General features: G+C 42.5%; 1 protein-coding gene across 5 annotated transcripts; it reads left to right on the top strand.

Annotated features, from left to right (window-relative positions):
• Positions 1–18,929, top strand: LOC113577586 (flotillin-2a). 5 transcript variants are annotated; one of them, XM_027010314.3, is made up of 11 exons: positions 1–253; positions 5,987–6,068; positions 9,866–9,956; positions 13,975–14,098; positions 14,255–14,373; positions 14,965–15,078; positions 15,387–15,506; positions 15,710–15,924; positions 16,095–16,278; positions 16,515–16,664; positions 16,957–18,929. In XM_027010314.3, the coding sequence occupies exons 1-11, from the start codon at positions 205–207 to the stop codon at positions 16,993–16,995; spliced, it is 1,287 nt and encodes a 428-aa protein (XP_026866115.2). In that variant the 5' UTR covers positions 1–204; the 3' UTR covers positions 16,996–18,929. The 5 variants fall into 5 exon arrangements, with proteins under 5 accessions (XP_026866115.2, XP_026866114.2, XP_026866116.2 ...); XM_027010313.3 differs by lacking the exon at positions 9,866–9,956 and adding an exon at positions 10,756–10,846 and having other exon boundaries at positions 3–253; XM_081719928.1 differs by lacking the exons at positions 1–253; positions 9,866–9,956 and adding exons at positions 5,692–5,828; positions 10,756–10,846.
• The last annotated feature ends 304 nt before the right edge of the window (positions 18,930–19,233 follow it).

The raw sequence follows: 19,233 nt of genomic DNA on the forward strand, positions 1-19,233 counted from the left end.
TCCGTGTGTGAGTACTGCACGGTGGAGTCGGTAGAGTAATAGGCGGAGTCGGAGTAAGATGTGAACTCTGCCCGTGTCAAACAGTGGAACTCTCCTGGATCTCGCCATTTTTGCGTATTGTATCCTATTACGGAGTTGTTTTGGAAGGAGGCCTGCTTAAAACCTACCTTTGGACACTTAATCGAAGGCCTTCGCACGACAAAAATGGGAAACTGCCACACAGTTGGACCAAACGAGGCCTTAGTTGTCTCAGGTATCAGAGGAGGCTGTTTATATTAACGTTGTTGGCCTTTGACGGTTACGGAAACTGCGAACGTAAAATGTTAGAAATGGACCGAATTACCGTTTAACCGTATATTTGATAGTCGTGCTACTGTTTCTGTTTAATTCACTTTTAAGATTTTATATTCCAAGTCAACACGGCAATATTCGTAGCGAAGTGGCTAGCTTGTGTTTGTAAACCCAGCTAGCTCTGGGCGTAGCATGGATTCGCTAATGTGTCAGGAATTATTTATATGGCGTGTAGTAAATGTGTTGATGCATGCTGTATGGCAAAATATTGTGGAACCCCCCCTGAAGACTTTTGCAGGAGGACCGTGATAACAGTTGTCCTCGGAAAATGTAGGTTAGGTTAGCTATCCTAGCGTTAGTTATTTAGGGTTAACCTATCTGTCGAGCAGTGTAGACAAAACTCAAAAACGCCATGTTTGGCTTCCTCACCAAGTTGGGTTGATGGCTAGAACGTTGAGTTTCGGCATATTTTATTTAATATGTTACTTTGGCAATATGTTATTACTTACAAAATATACGTGGGCTACTTATTCGTGTGATGTTATTATGCTACCGAGTAACGAGTCAAATTAGTTTGTTTACCCGTTTGTGTAAAATGTTTACCCGTTTGTGTAAAATGTGACATTCTGACTTCGGTCAGTAATGTGTGGTCATGTTTAGGATTTTGGCGTTGAAGAAAACTGTTGGCTGTACAAATATATGCTGATTTCCTAATAGGCAGTGAAAGGTTTAAAGGAAAACGACGTCTGCCTCACTATTTAAGAAGAACTAAAATTCAAACCCAGAAGTTGACATTCAAGATACACTTAAACATTAACTAACGTTTGTGGTTACGAGTGCCCCTGGTTATACATTTGTCAAAACTGGTTAAAAAAGTTCTGATTTCCAGCTAATTCATAAGGCTTTTTAGTGAATTCAATGTATTGACTGGCAGCACCGAGCATATTTTTAATTGTCTAAAGGCTGGGGTTATTTAATAATCTTTCTTATCAATGAGTCACAAGACATACTTTAGTAACCTCAAACATTCGATTTAGTTCAGTGAAAATAATCTTTTTTGCACTATGGAAATAGTTTAGACAATCTTCCTTAGGCCATCACTACTGGATTTAAAGTGTTATTTGTGTATTGTGGATGTTTTCAAGCTTTCTCATTATTTGACACACAACATATGAGCTTTTGGGGTTTTCTGCAGTTGCATATTAATCATCCCAGATTATTTTTGTGGTCATTGAGCACATACAGTCGCAATGAAATCTAACAGGTGTTAGTGTGTTAAGGGTTTACATGTGTCACAAGTGTCTGAATCCGAGCTCTTGAAGGGGATGTATTTTAGGCTATATGAGCTTCAAACCCAGTTATGTGTGCATCCATCTTGCTGAACCAAATTTAACAACGAAAAAGCCTTCTCGTTTACATCACATCACACGATGTAATTGTCCAGGAACCAAGTCAAAGTGGCAATGTATAATTCTTCTAACTTTAGGACAATTGCAAACATCCTAAACCCCAGTGTGAATTATATCATTTATATAGTTCAACAAGAAAAATGTTGTAAATATAAAAGTGGAGCAAAACAGGAAGTTCTCACGTGGTATATAAGGGTTTGCTTTTTTGTTGTTGTTTTTGTTTTTAAAACTAAATTGCTAAATCAAATTTCAGTCTGGTTAACTGCATTTGACTGTCTGTGGTTAAAATACAATCACATTACAAGCCGGATACAAGACACATGAAACAACCAAATGTAAACAGGGTATTGCTCATTTTGTACATAATTTAACAAAATAAATCATTTAAATTATTTACAATATTATTTAAATACAAATAATAGAGTTAAAAAGAGTGAGAAGAATATATTGAATATATAATATTTTGATTAGTCAACCCCTGAAACAGTATCGAAAGAGAGGTTCCAGAGTATATTATTCATTTCTATAACTTGGAGCTGAGCCAAATGAGGCCTAAATAAACTGAACAGACTTGGTATTGGATGTGCTTTTATATTGGCCACAGATGTGTATTTTGGCCCGGCTACACATTTACAATTACCAAATTTACAAGTGCCAAAAATAAATCAGATCTCTTTTATTAGCACATCACTACACTGCATGCAACTGAACTTGTGCATGAGGTCTACCCAACAGTGTAGTTAATACACTACATAATATATGCATGATGTGCATGGAATATACAAAGGTAGAATACAACAAGCACTACAGTAGACACTCTAATATAGACACTGTACACTGTAATAACCAGAGGAACCAGAGGCCATTGTTTAAACACAGTCTGAATAGTTCAGATTTAATCTTTCCTCATTAACTTTTTACATTTTCCTGAATAACACTGTTGAACTGCTTTTTCTTACTGCTTGTTTGATCATTTGATTTGGCAAATCTTTTGCTTTCCCTATTTTTTAATTAAGAAACATTGATCAATGTTTGTCCATGCCAAGGGTTTTTAGGCTTTTATTTGTTTGGTAGTTATGAAAAGTGCCAGGTGTGTGCAAAAGTATTAGCAGAACCATGTCATGAAGTAATGTATCAAATACCATGCGCTAGAAACACAAGCAAAGTACACACAATAAAGTATATTTTTAGAGTCATACGATATTTTAAGACATCGCAAGCTATTGTTTTTTGTTGCCATTCTCCTGAAGGGCTGTTTTATTTTGCTGGTGGAACTATACATTGCAACTAATCTTGAAGGAAATGATTTTCTGATATGGGCTACGGGGTCTGGCTTCTCCCCCTACCCCTGCCTGAAACAGGAAACCCAGTCCAAGTGCAGCATTGTAATGACGAGGGCCCTCCACAGTTGCTGTGCGCTTGGACTCCAAGCCCAGATCTAGAAGCCACCCCACACCGGTGCGTAAACCGGCTGGGCCGAGATCTGCCCCGAAGCACCGTTGAGTGCCGCAAAATTGCTCTTCTGGCCGCAGATGTTGCAGGCTGTCGCTTGCTGACAGCTGAGCCATGTAGCCCACTAAAAGCTCCCTGACCCCACACTAAGCACGGTGCCAGATCTCTTATCCTATAGCCTGTGGCATCGATTTGCAAAGAAGGTCTCCACAAGGTGGAGTGGCTTGTGTTTTGTTTAGGAACCTGTTATTGTTTTGGCTGATGTGCAGCCAGGTGGAAATCTTAATACTCTAGAGCGTTGGGGTGGAAACGACGGGCCACAGTGGCCGTCCTCCTTGTGAGGTCACGTTGTGTGCTGGATCTCCATCATAGGAATATGAGGAATATTCGGATGTGGATTGCATCATATTTTTTTTCCCCTCTTATCTGGGATGGGGGCATATGAGAGGCCACCAATGGTTAGTATTACACATGCCAATGAAGCAGTGTTGCCTTAAATATTATTACTATTGTCTCAAAGAAGCTTTAAAGGTCTTTCACAAAAACATCATTAGCTTGGGCATGTTTGGCTCAGCTGGTTGATGGCTTGAAAGGGGTCTTCACCATATGTCACATTTGACCCCTTCTAATTGTTGGGTGACTTTCTAGGTGCCTCAGACAGTTTTTACATCAATTACTTAAGTAATATTTTGATTTCAAATCAAATGTTCCTCCATCTCCACTGAACTCCAGTTATTGGCAATGTTCAAATTAAATGTACACAGATGCCATAGCTAACAGAGACAGAAATGCTCCTTGTAATTACGTTAAGGAAAAGCATTCTGTGGAGCCAGTTTTTAGTCGTTTTTTGTGCCTTTGATCCTCAGGGAACAGATTTATTCATTTGCTGTGTTACGACTACTACTCAGACATGTTCATGCCTATGGAACAAGTAGTGTTTGCTAAGTTGTTAAGCAAACAGCATTCAGAGATGTTTGCTGATGACTATAAATGTGATTGCTCTGACCTTGGTATTGTCATGCCATGTCTGTGTTCTGCTGCTCGTAACCATAATTGGCACAAACAACGACGATGCACCTCATGATGCTGATCACCAAACAAGCTAATTGGCAACAGTATCTAAAATAAATGCCACCAGTGAATGTTTTTGGTAGTGTTATATCCTGTTTTTAAACCGTTCAGACAACTGAAGCAGTTTTTCATGCTTGGAGCAACTCAACTCTATAAACCATGAAGTGGTTTCATATCCAGCTGATGTGATTTGGGGTGGACTTACCCTTTAAAGAGATTCAAAGGCTAGATTGATGTCCTCGTGTAAGTGATCCTTTACATCCAAGTTCAGCTCTAGGTGCCTAAAATACCTTTTGAAACTTTCACTGTGACTGGTGTAATTAAAAAGTTAATATGGCGTGTGTGTATTGGATATTGGAGTGTTGGGCAGAAAAATAACTGAGCAGTTTTATATAAAGGAGTTTAGAAAAATCACAGTGCATAACTGACAGTTCATCTCCCCCCGGCTAAAGTTCAGTAAAAGCTGCCCTATAAGCATGGTACACACACCAATTTGCAAACTTAAGGATTTTGATGGATAAGCTAGTGTTGCACCGTCCTGTAACCGTGAAGAGGACTCGCATGCTTGCCTGTGTCTGTGGTCTCATGACACTGAGCACTGGTACTCTAAACCTGTTGCCCAACAGTGTGTGCGTGCCTCCGTGTGCGTGCTTCCGTGTGCGTGCCTCCGTGTGCGCGTGTGTACACTAAAGAAAATTCAGAGTAGGCCTATTGGAACAAGTTGTCCTTGAGCTCATATTTTGGTATATTTCAAACACAAATACAAAAACCTCCTTACCCCGTAGACAGATGTTGAGGTTAGTTCATTATTTCAACAGAAGAAAGCGGCGCAAATCAATAATTCAGCTAGTTAGATACTACTACCTGATTTATAAATGTATAATTTGGAAACTGGATTAGGTCAGCACAAAAGGGGACTATCAAAGTTATGTAGGAAGAACAGTGCATTCTAGATTTCTGCTCAGACTGGTGAAGCCCTAACAAAAAAGGATGTGGTTTATGGTGGCAAAGGGATTTGGATGCTTTAGAATTATATGAGAAACACATCCTTTTCACTAGTCACATGGTTAATTTAATTTTCATGCCCACAAGAGTGCATCTACAAAATTGCTGGAAGTGTTATTGTATGCTGTATTTCTGTATTTTATTTCTGTAGAGTGCACTCTGCAATTGAACTAAAACATACCATGTGTGGTAATAATAATTACCACACTGCTAGTCACTGTTCATCATTAACATTAATCATAGCACCCTATCAGCATATGACATTTGGGTCAAAATTGTGCAGTCTAGAGTATGTTGCAACCTGTTCACTTGACTTAACTGTAGAAATCTCAAAAACGGTTGTTGTGCAGCTTGGCCTGAACAAAAAAAATGGGGCAATTACATTTACACAGTCGCAAAGTTTTGTGGTCTCTTCAGACTTGTGGCTCCGCTGTGGATAGATTTTGGTGTCAGGAGACCTACTTTTACATGCAGCTGCAGTCACAAGGGTAGCAGTGAGTTTGAGTGAAGGGGCAGAGGGCTGGATAGAGGCCACTCTGCGATGGCTTTCACCATGCTTGCAACTGTTCAAAGCCTCAGAGCTTTACCGCCTGTGAGAAGGTGAGCGGAGATGGAAACGATCACCTAAGTAGACAAAGATAAATACAAATGAATAATGCACTAGCATGTTTTAAAATGCTTCAACTTGCGTGCTTGTTCGATTAGCAGGCGACGCTGTTGCCCTGGTTCTTAATTGTGTCCCTGCCATGTTTCTGTAGGTGGCTGCTGTGGGTCTGACCAGAAGACCTACACAGTGGGAGGATGGGCCTGGGCGTGGTGGCTCCTCACAGACATACAGAAGTAAGCACCTTTTGTTGATGGCTCATTGCAAAGGTCTAACTGTCTCCAAATGTTTGAACTACAACAAATTGCCCCCTCGTCACTGAAGCAGGCGGTAAGACAGGAGAAGGCTGTTCTATGCTGGTGTTGTGGGGTGACCAGCGGTTAGAGCTGCAGCAAAGTACTCAAGTCAGGGATTATTAGTAAGAGCCTGAGCCAGGCCAGATGCCCACAGACAGTTTGTGTATTCCGTATATATACACAGAGTTCATCAACACATCAGGGCCCTTCTCTTCCTCCACATACACACACACACACACACACACACACACACACACACACACACACACACTGTAGTCCATGGATAAACAAACACTGTTGTTAATGTTGCAAGACCTGATGGAGCACAGCTGCACTTTACCCAGACAAATTAACCAGGACCTTCTGTAGCCTTAAGATGGTCCTCGACCGGACAGGGCTTTACAACTAGTCCTCGACTGGAGAGGGCTTTACAACTGTGAAAATACCATCCTTTTACCATTGGATGGATTATCACTCGAATAACAGAATGATTCCTCTATTGTATTAAAAAGCACTATAAAAATAATAAGATCCACTAATCCAATTTTTATGGAAATTTAATGTATGTCAGTTAATTGCTACACAGATATCGTTAGCATCTTTTTTTTTTTTTCTTATTGTTTTCCCTGCAGTGTGTAGTCCTTTAAAAGCCATTACCTTTGGATCTGCAAAACCTTCAGCAGAAGATGTTATCATCTTTCTTTCCCTAAAGTTAACGCTGATTTGATCCACTGAAATGCATACTCGCCATTCGTAAATCTAAAAGGCTTGTTTTCTTTAACGCTTCCCTGAATGGTTGTAAGATGTCTTCCTCTTAATGCTGTTTGCTAACCTGCCTTGTTCTGTGTTTAACTCACCCTTGTCTTCTTTCTGAAATTCTTCGGCTGGGATCTTAGGCTTGGTGTTCTGTGAAACAGATCTTTTGTGCTGTGGTCCGAAAATAAGCCGCTTGTTTTGAGGAAGAGAGTGGTTTGGGTAGACGAGAATCATTATGTGCATGTGTGGAAGTCTTTGTTGCAAAAGCACGTTTAGGCATTTCCCCACACATTATAGCTGTGTTGAGTTGACATGGGTTGGGGAATATCGTGTTATCATATTTTCTGTATATTATGTTGCAAAAATCTTTTTGTAGCATATACTGTGTATTGTCAGTACTTTGAATTTTAACAACTCAGTATTCTCAACTCGTTTTATTTCTTTTACCAAAGTTCATTTTTCTTCGAGATCTTTCTTAACTGATTTATTTTTCTAAGTATTGAGTTAAAACATCATTTTACTGAAATACCTTTTAAAATCTGGCAGTGCTGCTATTCTGTGTCCAGTTTATTGGACCTCAGAAATAATATATTTCGTGATGTCCTCAAGCAGCACGATATTAGTTGTATTATTGTTGCATCGGCCATCCCTGAGTTGAGGTGTGTGGGTCTTCTTGCATGTAGATGGTAACTGCACCAGCTACGTGGTGACCAAAGCAAGCCTCGTCTGTTCCCAGTTGTGGAAGGCAGGCGGGGCTGGCTGTTGAGGGCGGGGCTGGCTGTTGAGGGCGGGGCTGTGGGCCTTTTCCTTCCTCCATCTTCTGCTGTACAGCCCGGCAAGCTGCTTAGTGCCTGCTGTCACTGCCGTGCTAATGTAGTTAGATGTACTGGGGAGGAGAAGCTGGGCCTTTGTATGTCTCTCCAGTGGCGCAGAGAGTGAATTAGAAGTATTTAGCCAATAGGCCCCTTTTGCTTTAGGGTTTGATTAGTGTAGGCAGCATTAAAATGGATATTGTGTCTGTTGGTTGCACGCAGTAGAAAAATGTAGTAATGACTCCAGCACAATAAAAGCTTTCTGTTTAGATGTGGGATCTCTGCTTTTGGATCTTGGACTTGTGCATAGTTCCAGTTGCTCTGGTTCATCGACCCAGGTCAGTGGAGATGGAGGTCGTTCCGAGTTTCACATCTCAGTGCTGCACCATAAGTAGACATGTTGACCACTTTTGATTTTTCAATAGCCAAAATTACATACTTTTGCAGGTTTATTTATTTGCTTGTGGGGTTTGTTTCTCTCCCTTTCCAGATTTGGGTCCACCTTAGTTCAAGCAGCATATTTGAAAATGCTTCTATTGAAAACACATGGTCAAAGCCTTGGTGTGTTGGAGTAAACCCGATCACATCTGTTAGTTCATGTGAATGATCTGGAACATACGAGACATATCAGAATTGGCGCTGCTCAGTATCGTCTGGCAATCGTTATCACAATATTGACATTGGAGAAGGCCGTGGTATGCATATAAGCCCTCTAACCAATCACAGTGTATTCTTGTGTGCTGTGAGTATCCTGACCAAACTCTTACATTCCAGAGTATTTAGGAAACTGGCTTCAAGTTTTATGTTGCTTCATAGGTGCTCCAATGGCTTGCAGCGTATTACAATTGAAAATTAAAATAAATTATTTTCTTTGTTTTTAATTAAAGGCTTTATCTATACTTCATTTACACTTTATCTATAATTTATCATTCAGCTCTAGCAATGATGCCCACACCTATTTAAAAACCTTTTAATATTGTGCCTTCTGTGACTTTAGTATTGTAAAGGGCGACACTGCGATCATAATTAGTAAGTGATATATTGTGCCGCCCCAGTTGGAAACCATCTGGGGTAAACTCGCAGTGCGTCAAACGTTGGACAAACCTCTTCTCGGATAAATAACCACACGTCTGACGGATTGTGAGAACCCTGTGGCATTGTGCAAACTTTTTTGTGACGTGGTATAGATGCCCAGCCAGTGGACACTGACTGGCCCATAGTCACACTGCACCGGACATGGACTGGCCCATAGTCCCTAATTAACCAGTTTTCCCTGAAGCAGCCACATGATTGATTGAGTATTGACTCACACGACAGAGCAGACATGTAGTATAAGGAAAAGTATTGGCTTGTTTGTTTGAAGCTGTTGAAGCAGCCTGACTGACATGACTAAGGAAAATAAAGAAACATTTACTGGCCACAGTGCTTCATCAACTGTGCACGTGTTATTATGCTAGAGTTCGTGTGTGTGTGTGTGTGTGTGTGTGTGTGTGTGTGTGTGTGTGTGTGTGTGTGTGTGTGTGTGTGTGTGTGTGTGTGTGTGTGTGTAAGTTCAAGTTCGGTTTATTCGTCACATACATAGTCATACACAGTATAACTCGCAGTGAAATGGTGGAGAGTGCTCTGTCCAAACTGAGGAAGAGAACCAGGGGTGCATAGAGAAAAAAAAATATATATGCAGATAAATATATATATTCTTTGTATGTACAAAAATATATTAACAATGTATGTACAATATATGTATATTATGTGTGTGTATGTGTGTGTATATATGTGTATGTGTGTGTGTATATGTGGTGAAAAGGCACCCAGGCAGATCTTGTATGTAAACCGTGAAGTGTCAAAGGTGATTTGTCGTCTTTAGTCAAACCAGCTGGTTGTTAACACTTTTTATAGCAATAACCAATATTAGATTCCATTTTTGTGACTATTTTGCTGTGTATAACAAAATGGCATGAATTCCACTGGCAGGAGATGTTTCATGATGGATATGTGAGCGAAGGCACAAGCTGTCCCCAGCAATCCTATCTTCCGATTACCTAACCCTTGACTGCTGATCCCTGAAATGAGTCTTTTAATGCTTTGATAATACTGTGCTGTCCTGCCTCTCCTGTTAACCCCGCCCCTCCCCTCCCCCACCGCCATTCGCCTGCCTGCCTCCCTGCATAGACTTTCTCTGGAAGTAATGACCATCCTCTGTCGCTGTGAGAATATCGAAACCTCGGAGGGCGTGCCCCTGGATGTGACTGGGGTGGCTCAGGTAATGCAACCCAGTCCAAGCAAGGGTGGGGGAGGGGAAACAAAAAACCCAGACCACCCCAGACCAACGAATCCACCCGGCTCAGGGTTAATGCATCAGGGCAGCAGGACGCTAAGGAAGCCACAACAGCGGGCATTTGGAGGACTGTTTTCTCAATATGTGTGTGTGTGTGTGTGTGTGTGTGTGTGTGTGTGTGTGTGTGTGTGTGCGTGCGTCCATTTCTCCATAGCCTGTGCGTGCGCATGTCCTCGCACACACGCGGCACCGTTGTTGTGTGCGTTGTTCTCTGCTGTGAAGGGGACAGCGAGTCGGCTGTCCCTAACACGCTCTTGGCTTTGGCTGCTCCATCACGCAGCTCGGCTAACCACTGGAGCTCCACGTGCATTGACCAAAGGCCTTCAGTAATTGCCCCTGCTGATGAGACACATTTATTGGGGAAGAATACACGGCACCAAGCAAATTACATGATCTCAAATCCCATCCCAACAAGGGTGTAATTTGAGAAATGTAAGTACTGTTAGCCAGGTTAGATGAGAGGAATCGAGTGTATTTTCAGACCTCAACCCTAATCCAGTCTGTTCCAGTTTAGTCAATGCACTTGGATCACCTTTCTAAAGAGAATGACTGGTACTTTGTCACTGATGTCTACACCACCAGATCTGTCGTTTGTCGTTGTGCTCGGTTTATCCATTTTTCTTTCCTTTCCTTCTCCCCAACCACGCCTTCCTCCAGATCATAGTGCAATATGTTTTTGTTTTTGTTTTGTTTTTTTCGTTTGTTTGTTTTGCGTCTCCCACAGGATAACCCTAGAGATTATGACCCTGCAGCCCAAGTGTGAGGATGTTGAGACAGCGGAGGGGGTGGCTCTTACAGTCACAGGGGTGGCACAGGTAAAGTCAGCGCACCTCACTGCCAGACGCCTTTCAGCTTCCATGCTGGGACGCTTTCCAACCCGCCCCAGTCCTCGTTTTTAACAGCCTTTTCTCTTCGTTCACAACCCTTGCTGTACCCTTTCCTGGCTCCCCAGGGAACGGTCACATGGTTGCCAAACATGCCTTAATCATTTGGGTGAAGGTCACTCACTCTCGCTGTCTGATTGGTCAGTCAGTTTGTCACTGCTTTTCTGGGTTTTGATTGGAGAATGACAGATTTGAGTTAGTTTGAAATTGTTACCCTGTCATCGTGCTAAGATCGCTAACCTGAGCCAAACCAGCGAGCACTTGCTTTAAAATCATAAATAATTTGATTCAGTCTGCTCCCAAAATGAAGAACCAAAAACTCAATAAGGACTGAAATAAGAAAACATTGATTTGCATGTTCATATCAGAGAGTTGTTGATCATCTTGTCTTTACAGTACAATTGACTTTCTTGTTAGGGTTTGTAAATTTTTAACCACAGGCCATTTTTTGTAGTTATCACAATAATTAATGATTAAGTGAAAGGCGCTGTATGCTCATAATTGCTTTTGACTCTTGTGTCCGAGTACAGAGTTTGGAATCCTATTGTAATTTTCTGTTTGTTTTGTTGATGCTTTTGTTATATTTTGTTATATGTTGATGTGTCTAGACTTGAAAATTGCTAATTTCCCATTTACTACATAAAAACAGAAGTCAGCCAAGACTTGATCAAGTTCTGCCCCATTACATTTCTATTTGATTTGGAAAAAATGTATACCATTGGGCTCCTCGGCTCGCGAGCTCACGAACTAACAGTAAAGTAAAGACCCTTTTCACCGGTTTTTAACTGGGTGCAGCTCTTGGCTACCTTTTTAAATTCAGCCAGTTGGTATTCACCAGATTAAATCCAGCTTTGTTATATAGAAGTCAGATGTAGAGCACTTTCTCATTCAGCACGGGCCCCACTCGGTCATGATTCTCCTGTCTGGTGAAGGTTCTGACAATGAGGACATTGTGACTCATGGAGACCCTTTTGGACCACAAAAAGGCGCCCGCCTCGAACTGCCACATCTTATTGGACTGGGGGCTAAACAAGCTGTTTCTATGGTGACCAATGACCTTGAGTTTACGGGCTTCCCGAAAGTGCTGTAATAGCTGCATTAGGCAATTACTCCAGAACAGGAACCCGTGCCATAGCCTTCTGATGCGCGTTGAATGGTTGCACTTCATATCATGGCTTTCAAAACACTCTTCGCCATCAGACGAGCATCGTGTTTCACTGTAAACTGGTTAGTCGATATGCTGAAGGGCTCAATTATCTTATGGCAGCCAATGCCCCTCCGGCCTTGTGCTGCTTCCTGATTCCTTTCTCTGTACCAGACGACCAGCGTCGGCTGCACAGACACACAATACTCCCAGTCATGTGAAAAGCGTTTTGTTTTTTTTCCCCCAGTGCATCATTTCAGTTTCAAAACAGTGAGCTCCATAACATGTATTGACAGAAAACAGAAGATCAACGCTGCAGCAAAGTCAGAGGGACATCCTTTTTCTGTTTGTTACTTTTTCCCCCTATTTATTTATTTGTTTATTTATTTACACCAATCTCTTCCACTCTCTTTCTCCTCATTTTTTTTTTTCTGAGCATGCTATGAGAATGATTGTTTACACTCATAATGGGGGCTGGGTTGTGTAGTCACAGTTGCATGCAGCTGCCTTTCGATTGTCTGCCTGGGCACTGCTCCCCCGGAAGGCAGTATTTGGTAGTGTACTGTCTTACTGGTTAGGCTTGTTGGGCAGACGTGACTGAATGCATGATAATAGCTGAACCCAGAATGACTCCTCCTTCATTGTATTAAAAGCAATGTATTCCCCAAGTCCCCGATGTGTACATTATTAAACACAACACTGAAATATTAAGTGTACCAAAACAATTTAAGATGCGACACCTTCCCACCCCCACATATTTAGCCTTTTCTAAAAAGAAAATTAGACCTGACCTCATTTAGACCTGATACTGTTTTAGCAAATTGTTACATTAGCATGTCAAAATACACAGATTTATACATTGCTTGCTGCAACCTGAATTTAGCATATTCACCTGGGAGTCATTTTGGGATATAGCCTGTGTTGGTTTTGCATGGTGCCCCCCCCCCCTTCATTACCAAATGCAGTGCAGTTCATGAGCCACCACTTGCTCTGTATGAGTGCATGATTACAGGAAGTGAAGCACAGACCCACTGCTGAAAGTAGTACCTGTTCATGTACTGATCTGCAAGAGTTGCAGCTTCCTGTGTACGACCCAAGTTGGAAAACGCAGCTCCAAGCTGAAGCCAAAATTTGAGTTAGACCACACACTGACGATAAGTGTCCCTATATGATCTAAAGGGTATGCTCATTCTCTGTATGTTTCACGACAGCAGATAGCAAGATCAACCATGCACTCTGGGTAAAAAATTCTGATTCATGTTGTTAGGGTTTACACGTTTGTTTATATCCCAAGGGGTTTACCAATAATGTTATTAGGGGGGAAAAAAAGCCCAAGAGTGTTGTATTTTTATACTGGGGTTTGTGCTTTGCATAACCCTCATGGTTGAAGTTCTGAGCATTCACACTGCATGTCTGGGATGGATTCCTAACGCTTCTGGGCCATTTGGCTGATGATTAACAGACAAAAAAAAAAAAAAACCCCAGCAAAGTCTGTATATGTTCCTGCTTTACTTAGTGTGAGTGTGCCAACAGCGTGTATGAGGTTGGGGGTGGCTGGGGCTAGCGTCCACAAGTGCTGTTCCAGCTCCCACGCAGCAGCTGCTGTTGCATGTAAACATAAAGGGAACAGGATCTCAAGCTCGTTCCTGACCTCCAGTTTGGCTGAGGGAGGAGGACTTAAACGGGAAAAAGTAATGGAATCTGTTATATAGATGCCACTGCTTATGGCTTATTAGAATGACATTAGACTGGCAAGCAAAAATTATTAAATTCTTTGTGTTCATCTGTGTCTTTATGAAAGTGTGTGTATGTGTCTGTGTGGGTATGAGGATGAGTATGTTTCTAAATGTGTGACTAAAAGTGTGTGTGTGTGTGTGTGTGTGTGTGTGTGTGTGCGCGCGCGCACTGCTCTCAGGTCAAGGTAATGACAGACCCTGAACTGCTGTCCCTTGCCTGTGAGCAGTTCCTTGGCAAGTCAGTGCAGGAAATTAAAGCGGTCATTCTGCAGACGCTGGAGGGTCATCTCCGCTCCATCCTGGGTGAGTCAGCCCCCCACCCCCCCCCCCACCCCCAGAGGAAGCTGGCTGCTCAACTCGTCACAAGCACACCAATAAACAAGCATGCGCTGGAATATCCACCGTTTATAGCACCTTGCCATGGTTTAGTATGCTGAAATCCGAGTCCTTCGCTTGTAGGCACGCTGACAGTGGAGCAGATTTACCAGGACCGAGACCAGTTCGCCAGCCTGGTGAGGGAGGTAGCGGCTCCAGACGTGGGCCGCATGGGCATCGAGATCCTCAGCTTTACTATTAAGGTGGGCAAATGCAAAGCTGGAACTGGATTTGCGTGTGGCGAGGACTGCTGAGCACTGTTTAGCTGTAGTGTTGGAGAGGTAAGGCCAAAACGGTAGTGGCACGAGGTGCATAAAGGGAGTACCCACCTACATCACCAGTGCCTAGCGCAGCTCAGCAGTCTGCAAAATGCAACGCAAATACAGCTGCCGTGTCTGTCGGCCTTGTAGTTTGCCTGAGGTAGCGCGTACACAGACAGTGACATCTTATTAGTAAGGCTGAGAAGAGCCAGGCGTAGTGAAAAGACGAAATTAATTTGGTCAGATTTCCTGTTATTTTGCGGATAGACTTGCATTACAGAACCCTTCATACGGTCCCCAGAAGGGGTGCGTAGGCACATGCACAGCAGCGAGTCCCTGCAGCCAAACTAATGAGCAGTTTATGATTAGATCCGCTCTCAGATGAAATGAAATGAGCCTTATAGTAAACAAGATTATACAAAGTTGCTTTTTGTGTGTGTGTGAGTGTGTGTATGTGAGAGAGAGAGAGAACTGTTCAGTGTAAATATGGTGTTTTGGTGTGTGTGCATGGGCGGGTGTGTTCTCGCCCAGTAGGATGTCTATGATAAGGTGGACTACCTGAGCTCCTTGGGAAAGACCCAGACAGCAGCCGTACAGAGAGACGCAGACATCGGCGTGGCAGAGGCAGAGCGAGACGCAGGAATTAGGGTGTGTGTGTGTCTGGGATTGTGTGACTTGTAATTGTGCTGTAATTAAAGGAATTCTGAATGACCACTGCGTCTAATCAAATGTTGAGCACTCGGCCACAAAGGGAGTGTGTTTACGTGTGGGAACATGTGCATGCTTATGTTTGTGTGCCCGTGTGCGCTCTTGTGCGTGTCGACGTTTGCAACTTATGTTGTACATTTACATAATGCACTTCATAGTCACAATTTACCTTCCAGAAACATATCAGTCACGCAGCTTTAGTTTAAATGGATTTTGTCTGCCCTCCGGCTCACGCTGTCTCTTTGTAGGAAGCGGAATGCAAGAAGGAAATGATGGATGTTAAGTTCTTGGCAGACACCAAGATGGCTGACTCAAAGCGGGAACTGGAGATGCAGAAAGCTGCCTTCAACCAGGAAGTTAATACAAAAGTATGGACCGGCATCAGAATACGTAGTTGTGTCTTAACTAGGTTGAAGATGAGTAACTGAATAGACTAGATGAGCTTTTGGGTTTGTTTACAGGGTTTTTGTGTATAATGGCAAGATGAGTCTCTAACATTATTGTCAAGGGAGAGCCAGAAGAATGTGTAATATGTATCCATCCTCCCTCTCTCTCCCTCCCGCTCTCTCAGAAAGCCGAGGCTCAGCTAGCGTACGAGCTGCAGGCGGCTAAGGAGCAGCAGAAGATCCGCTTGGAGGAGATTGAGATCGAGGTGGTTCAGAGGAAGAAGCAGATCACCATCGAGGAGAAGGAGATCGTCCGCACAGACAAGGAGCTGATCTCCACGGTGAAGAGGCCCGCTGAGGCTGAGGCCTACAGAATACAGCAGGTGGCAGAAGGAGAAAAGTACGTAGCGAGAGGCAGAAGAAACAACGAAAAATACAGAGGGGGGAGAAAAAGATGAGAGAGCTCAAACTGGGGCAATAAGATGGTGGTAAAATGGACAGAAAGCAAGCCCCAGGGTAGAAAGGCTTTTGGGAACCAGACCGTAAGTCTCTGCTGGTCTTTCGCCGCAGGGTGAAGAAGGTGCTGACGGCGCAGGCTGAAGCAGAGAAGATCCGACGCGTAGGCGAGGCAGAGGCAGCCTCCATCGAGGCGGTGGGCAAGGCAGAGGCGGAGAAGATGAGGCTGAAGGCCGAGGCCTACCAGCAGTACGGAGAGGCAGCGAAGACCGCTTTGGTCCTGGAGGCCCTGCCCAAGGTGAGGCTCGAGGGGAGGATGCGCCTGGAGGGGAGGGGTCAGGTTGGATCTGGGGGAGGAGCCTGGAGGGACGGGAGAGGGGAGGGGATTGGAGTGACTGGATGGCAGAAACGTATCAGTTGCCGTTTTAATTTAGATGTCCTGTGTTTCTAGCTGTATGTGTCATTTAGCAAAGACATGAATAGGTACACCTAATATTGACCAGCCAGTGACCTTTTTCATCCAACTCTGCACAGATTGCTGGGAAGGTTGCAGCACCCTTGGGCAGGACCAATGAGATCGTCATTCTGAGTGGTGATGGCAGCCGTGTGACCGGAGAAGTGAATCGCCTCCTGGCTGAACTGCCAGTCACTGTTAATGCCCTCACAGGAGTGGATCTATCGAAGGTACTGACTAGTGCACCAAGGGTTCAGAGATTACATGTAGAATCTGTACACAGATGACCGGTGAATTTTTCTGTCCACGGTAATCATTTACAAAGTTCTCAAAAATGGGGCATTAGAAAGGATTTAGAATTGCATGTATTCTGCACATCATGTAGTAGTTACTGAAATAGAGAGATTGAATAGAGTAAAGCTAGAAAGGCTAGACCTAACCTGCAACCAAATTGTAGGCTTTTGTGTCGAGTTAAGTGTACTTTTGGAATGAATTGTGTTTGAGCTGGTTTTCACTTTACAGATACCTTTGCTGCAGAAAATGGCTGGTGCTCAAGCATGAAGACTCCCTGGACTTTTTGGCCTTCTCATCACATCAGTTCAACGCAATTGTAAATGCCTTCATAAAGAAATACTTGAAAACAGAAATCTGCTTCTCTACTGAAGAGAGGTTTTATGTTACCAGACCTCTGGTGCCTTATAACTATAGGACCAGACTACCTGCATGTGCCCATTTTGTTTCGCTTTTATATTTTACTTTACGTGGTTTATCCACATGGTGTTTCTTGATCCTTTTCCCCCTAATTTTTCCTACTTTCTTTTGTTTGTTTTTATTCATTGTTTCCAAATATTCATGCATTTTCAACTGAGAACCAAGCAAGTTTGGAGCATCGTTGTCTGCACTCACATTCTCATATCGCCAAACAACACCCCATCTTGGTTCGGTTTTCCCCTCTTCTGGGTCTTCACTTTTACATTAGCCAGCCTGTGTCTGGGGCAGGTGGGGCATATTTCTCACTACACTAGGCAACACAGGCTTGTGAAAAGGCGGAAATCAACGTGATGCACTCACAGTTTACATTTGGAAGTAAAACAGGGTTCAGATCCACTGTGACACTGACATCCATTCTGCAAATTTCTATATTACTTTCATATTGGGTTAAATTAAAAGTGGTTCATTTGTAGTTAATTAGCTGTTAGCTATCTTGGTCCGGAATTGTGTGGTGTGTGATCTGTGCATAAGGTATTGCATTAAATAGTGCAATCTACATAGACTACTAACAACAAATATGCAAGGCAAGTTCAAAATGGCAGCAGGATTACAGATATATGCATGGAAGATTTATAAAGGTAACACTGTAACATGTATAATGGTCTTTCCTATTGAGTGGTCTTATATAGTTTGTCTTTGTAAATAAATGTACACATTGAGGATTTTTTTTAAAAGATCTAGCTTTGTGTTTTTATCTGTTACTGGATGTCCAATGCCTGTCTGCAGAACCTCTGACATCCTAAACATTAGAACTAAACATTGTCTAATATGAAGGTGTTTTCTCCAGTGACGGATTTCCCCATTGCTATATGGTTTTTATATGTAACTTCTCATATTTTAGCTTATACTTTTTTAAACAACATATTAATGTTACTAAACGCATGTATTAGCCACTAGGAATAAAAGCTATTTGCCAGACAGCCAAAGGACTTCAAACTACAATCTACTGTCTCAAGCAATCTGGATTTTCTTAGTGATGTTGGAGTATTGCCAGCACTGAAGACAGGAAGAGCACGATGTTGGGGTAGTTCCGATATTTTGCTGTAGTGACCCCCAGAGGTTCAGCCATAGTGTATAGACCACAGCCAGACCTCAACCTGGTGCCACTGTTTAGCTCAGGTTTTGGCATCTCATCAGGTTAGAGTCTTGAGGAAAGGTGAGGGAAAAGGTTTATGAAATATGTCATATATCAGAAAGAACATAGTTTGGAAGTAAGCTAGTTTTATTCAGTGCTGGATATTAATAATGAATATGCTCTGTTTTGCATATCTGTTGGAGGAAAGAGAAATGTTATTCTTATAGTTATTCATGTTTGGCCTTTTTTTAATGTTGCGAACCAATTGTGCAACTGTCGGAATGTGAAATGCATATAAAGACAACTCCACGGGGTAACTGTAGTGTCTTGTAGTCAAAACATATCAGTAGTAAAAGAAAAAACGTGTGTGTGTGTGGGGGGGGGGGGGGTTGTGGGTTTTTTTGTTTTGTTTTGGAAGGGGTGTTTGAACGGGGCCCTGTTCCTCATGCGGCCCTGCGGCGCTCTACTCAGCCTGCGAGTTTTGCTCTTTCTCCATATCAAATGCCCCTAAACCCCCGCCCCCCATCATCACCGCATTGGGAATGGAGGCTGACGGCAGGGACTCGCATTCTTTTGCATTCTTCAATGTGTCAGGACAAAGTTTTTAAAAATTAGTAAATTCTTTAAAAAAAAAAAAAAAAAAAAAAAAGTAAGTAGAAAAAATGACCCAATCCCATTTTCCTTGTATTGGAAATAGTTGCCATTTTAGATGCATTTCCATAATTTATAAATCTGAGTACATTTTGACAAATTATGCTGTGTACTTGGATCTTTGCTGAATAATTGACAGTGAGTACAAATAGATGAAATTGATTGTAACTCGTTAGCTGTCGTTTTGCCTCTCGTTATTAGATGCTGCAAAAATACCGACAGAAACTGTGCAACCTTTTGTGGAGTCAACTTGTTAATACCTTAACCCTATATACACATGCTGTTGACCAGATTATCTGTTA

The sequence above is a fragment of the Electrophorus electricus genome, chromosome 8 (genome assembly GCF_041902795.1).
Source record: "Electrophorus electricus isolate QZ-2024a chromosome 8, ASM4190279v1, whole genome shotgun sequence".
Classification (NCBI taxonomy): Eukaryota; Metazoa; Chordata; class Actinopteri; order Gymnotiformes; family Gymnotidae; genus Electrophorus; species Electrophorus electricus.

Excerpts from the sequence above, each read along its gene's own strand:
- LOC113577586 (XM_027010314.3), top strand. The coding sequence starts at position 205 with ATGGGAAACTGCCACACAGTTGGACCAAACGAGGCCTTAGTTGTCTCA. Across the intron at positions 254-5,986 it reads CGAGGCCTTAGTTGTCTCAG|GTGGCTGCTGTGGGTCTGAC; the intron begins GTATCAGAGGAG and ends ATGTTTCTGTAG. Across the intron at positions 16,665-16,956 it reads CAGGAGTGGATCTATCGAAG|ATACCTTTGCTGCAGAAAAT; the intron begins GTACTGACTAGT and ends TTCACTTTACAG.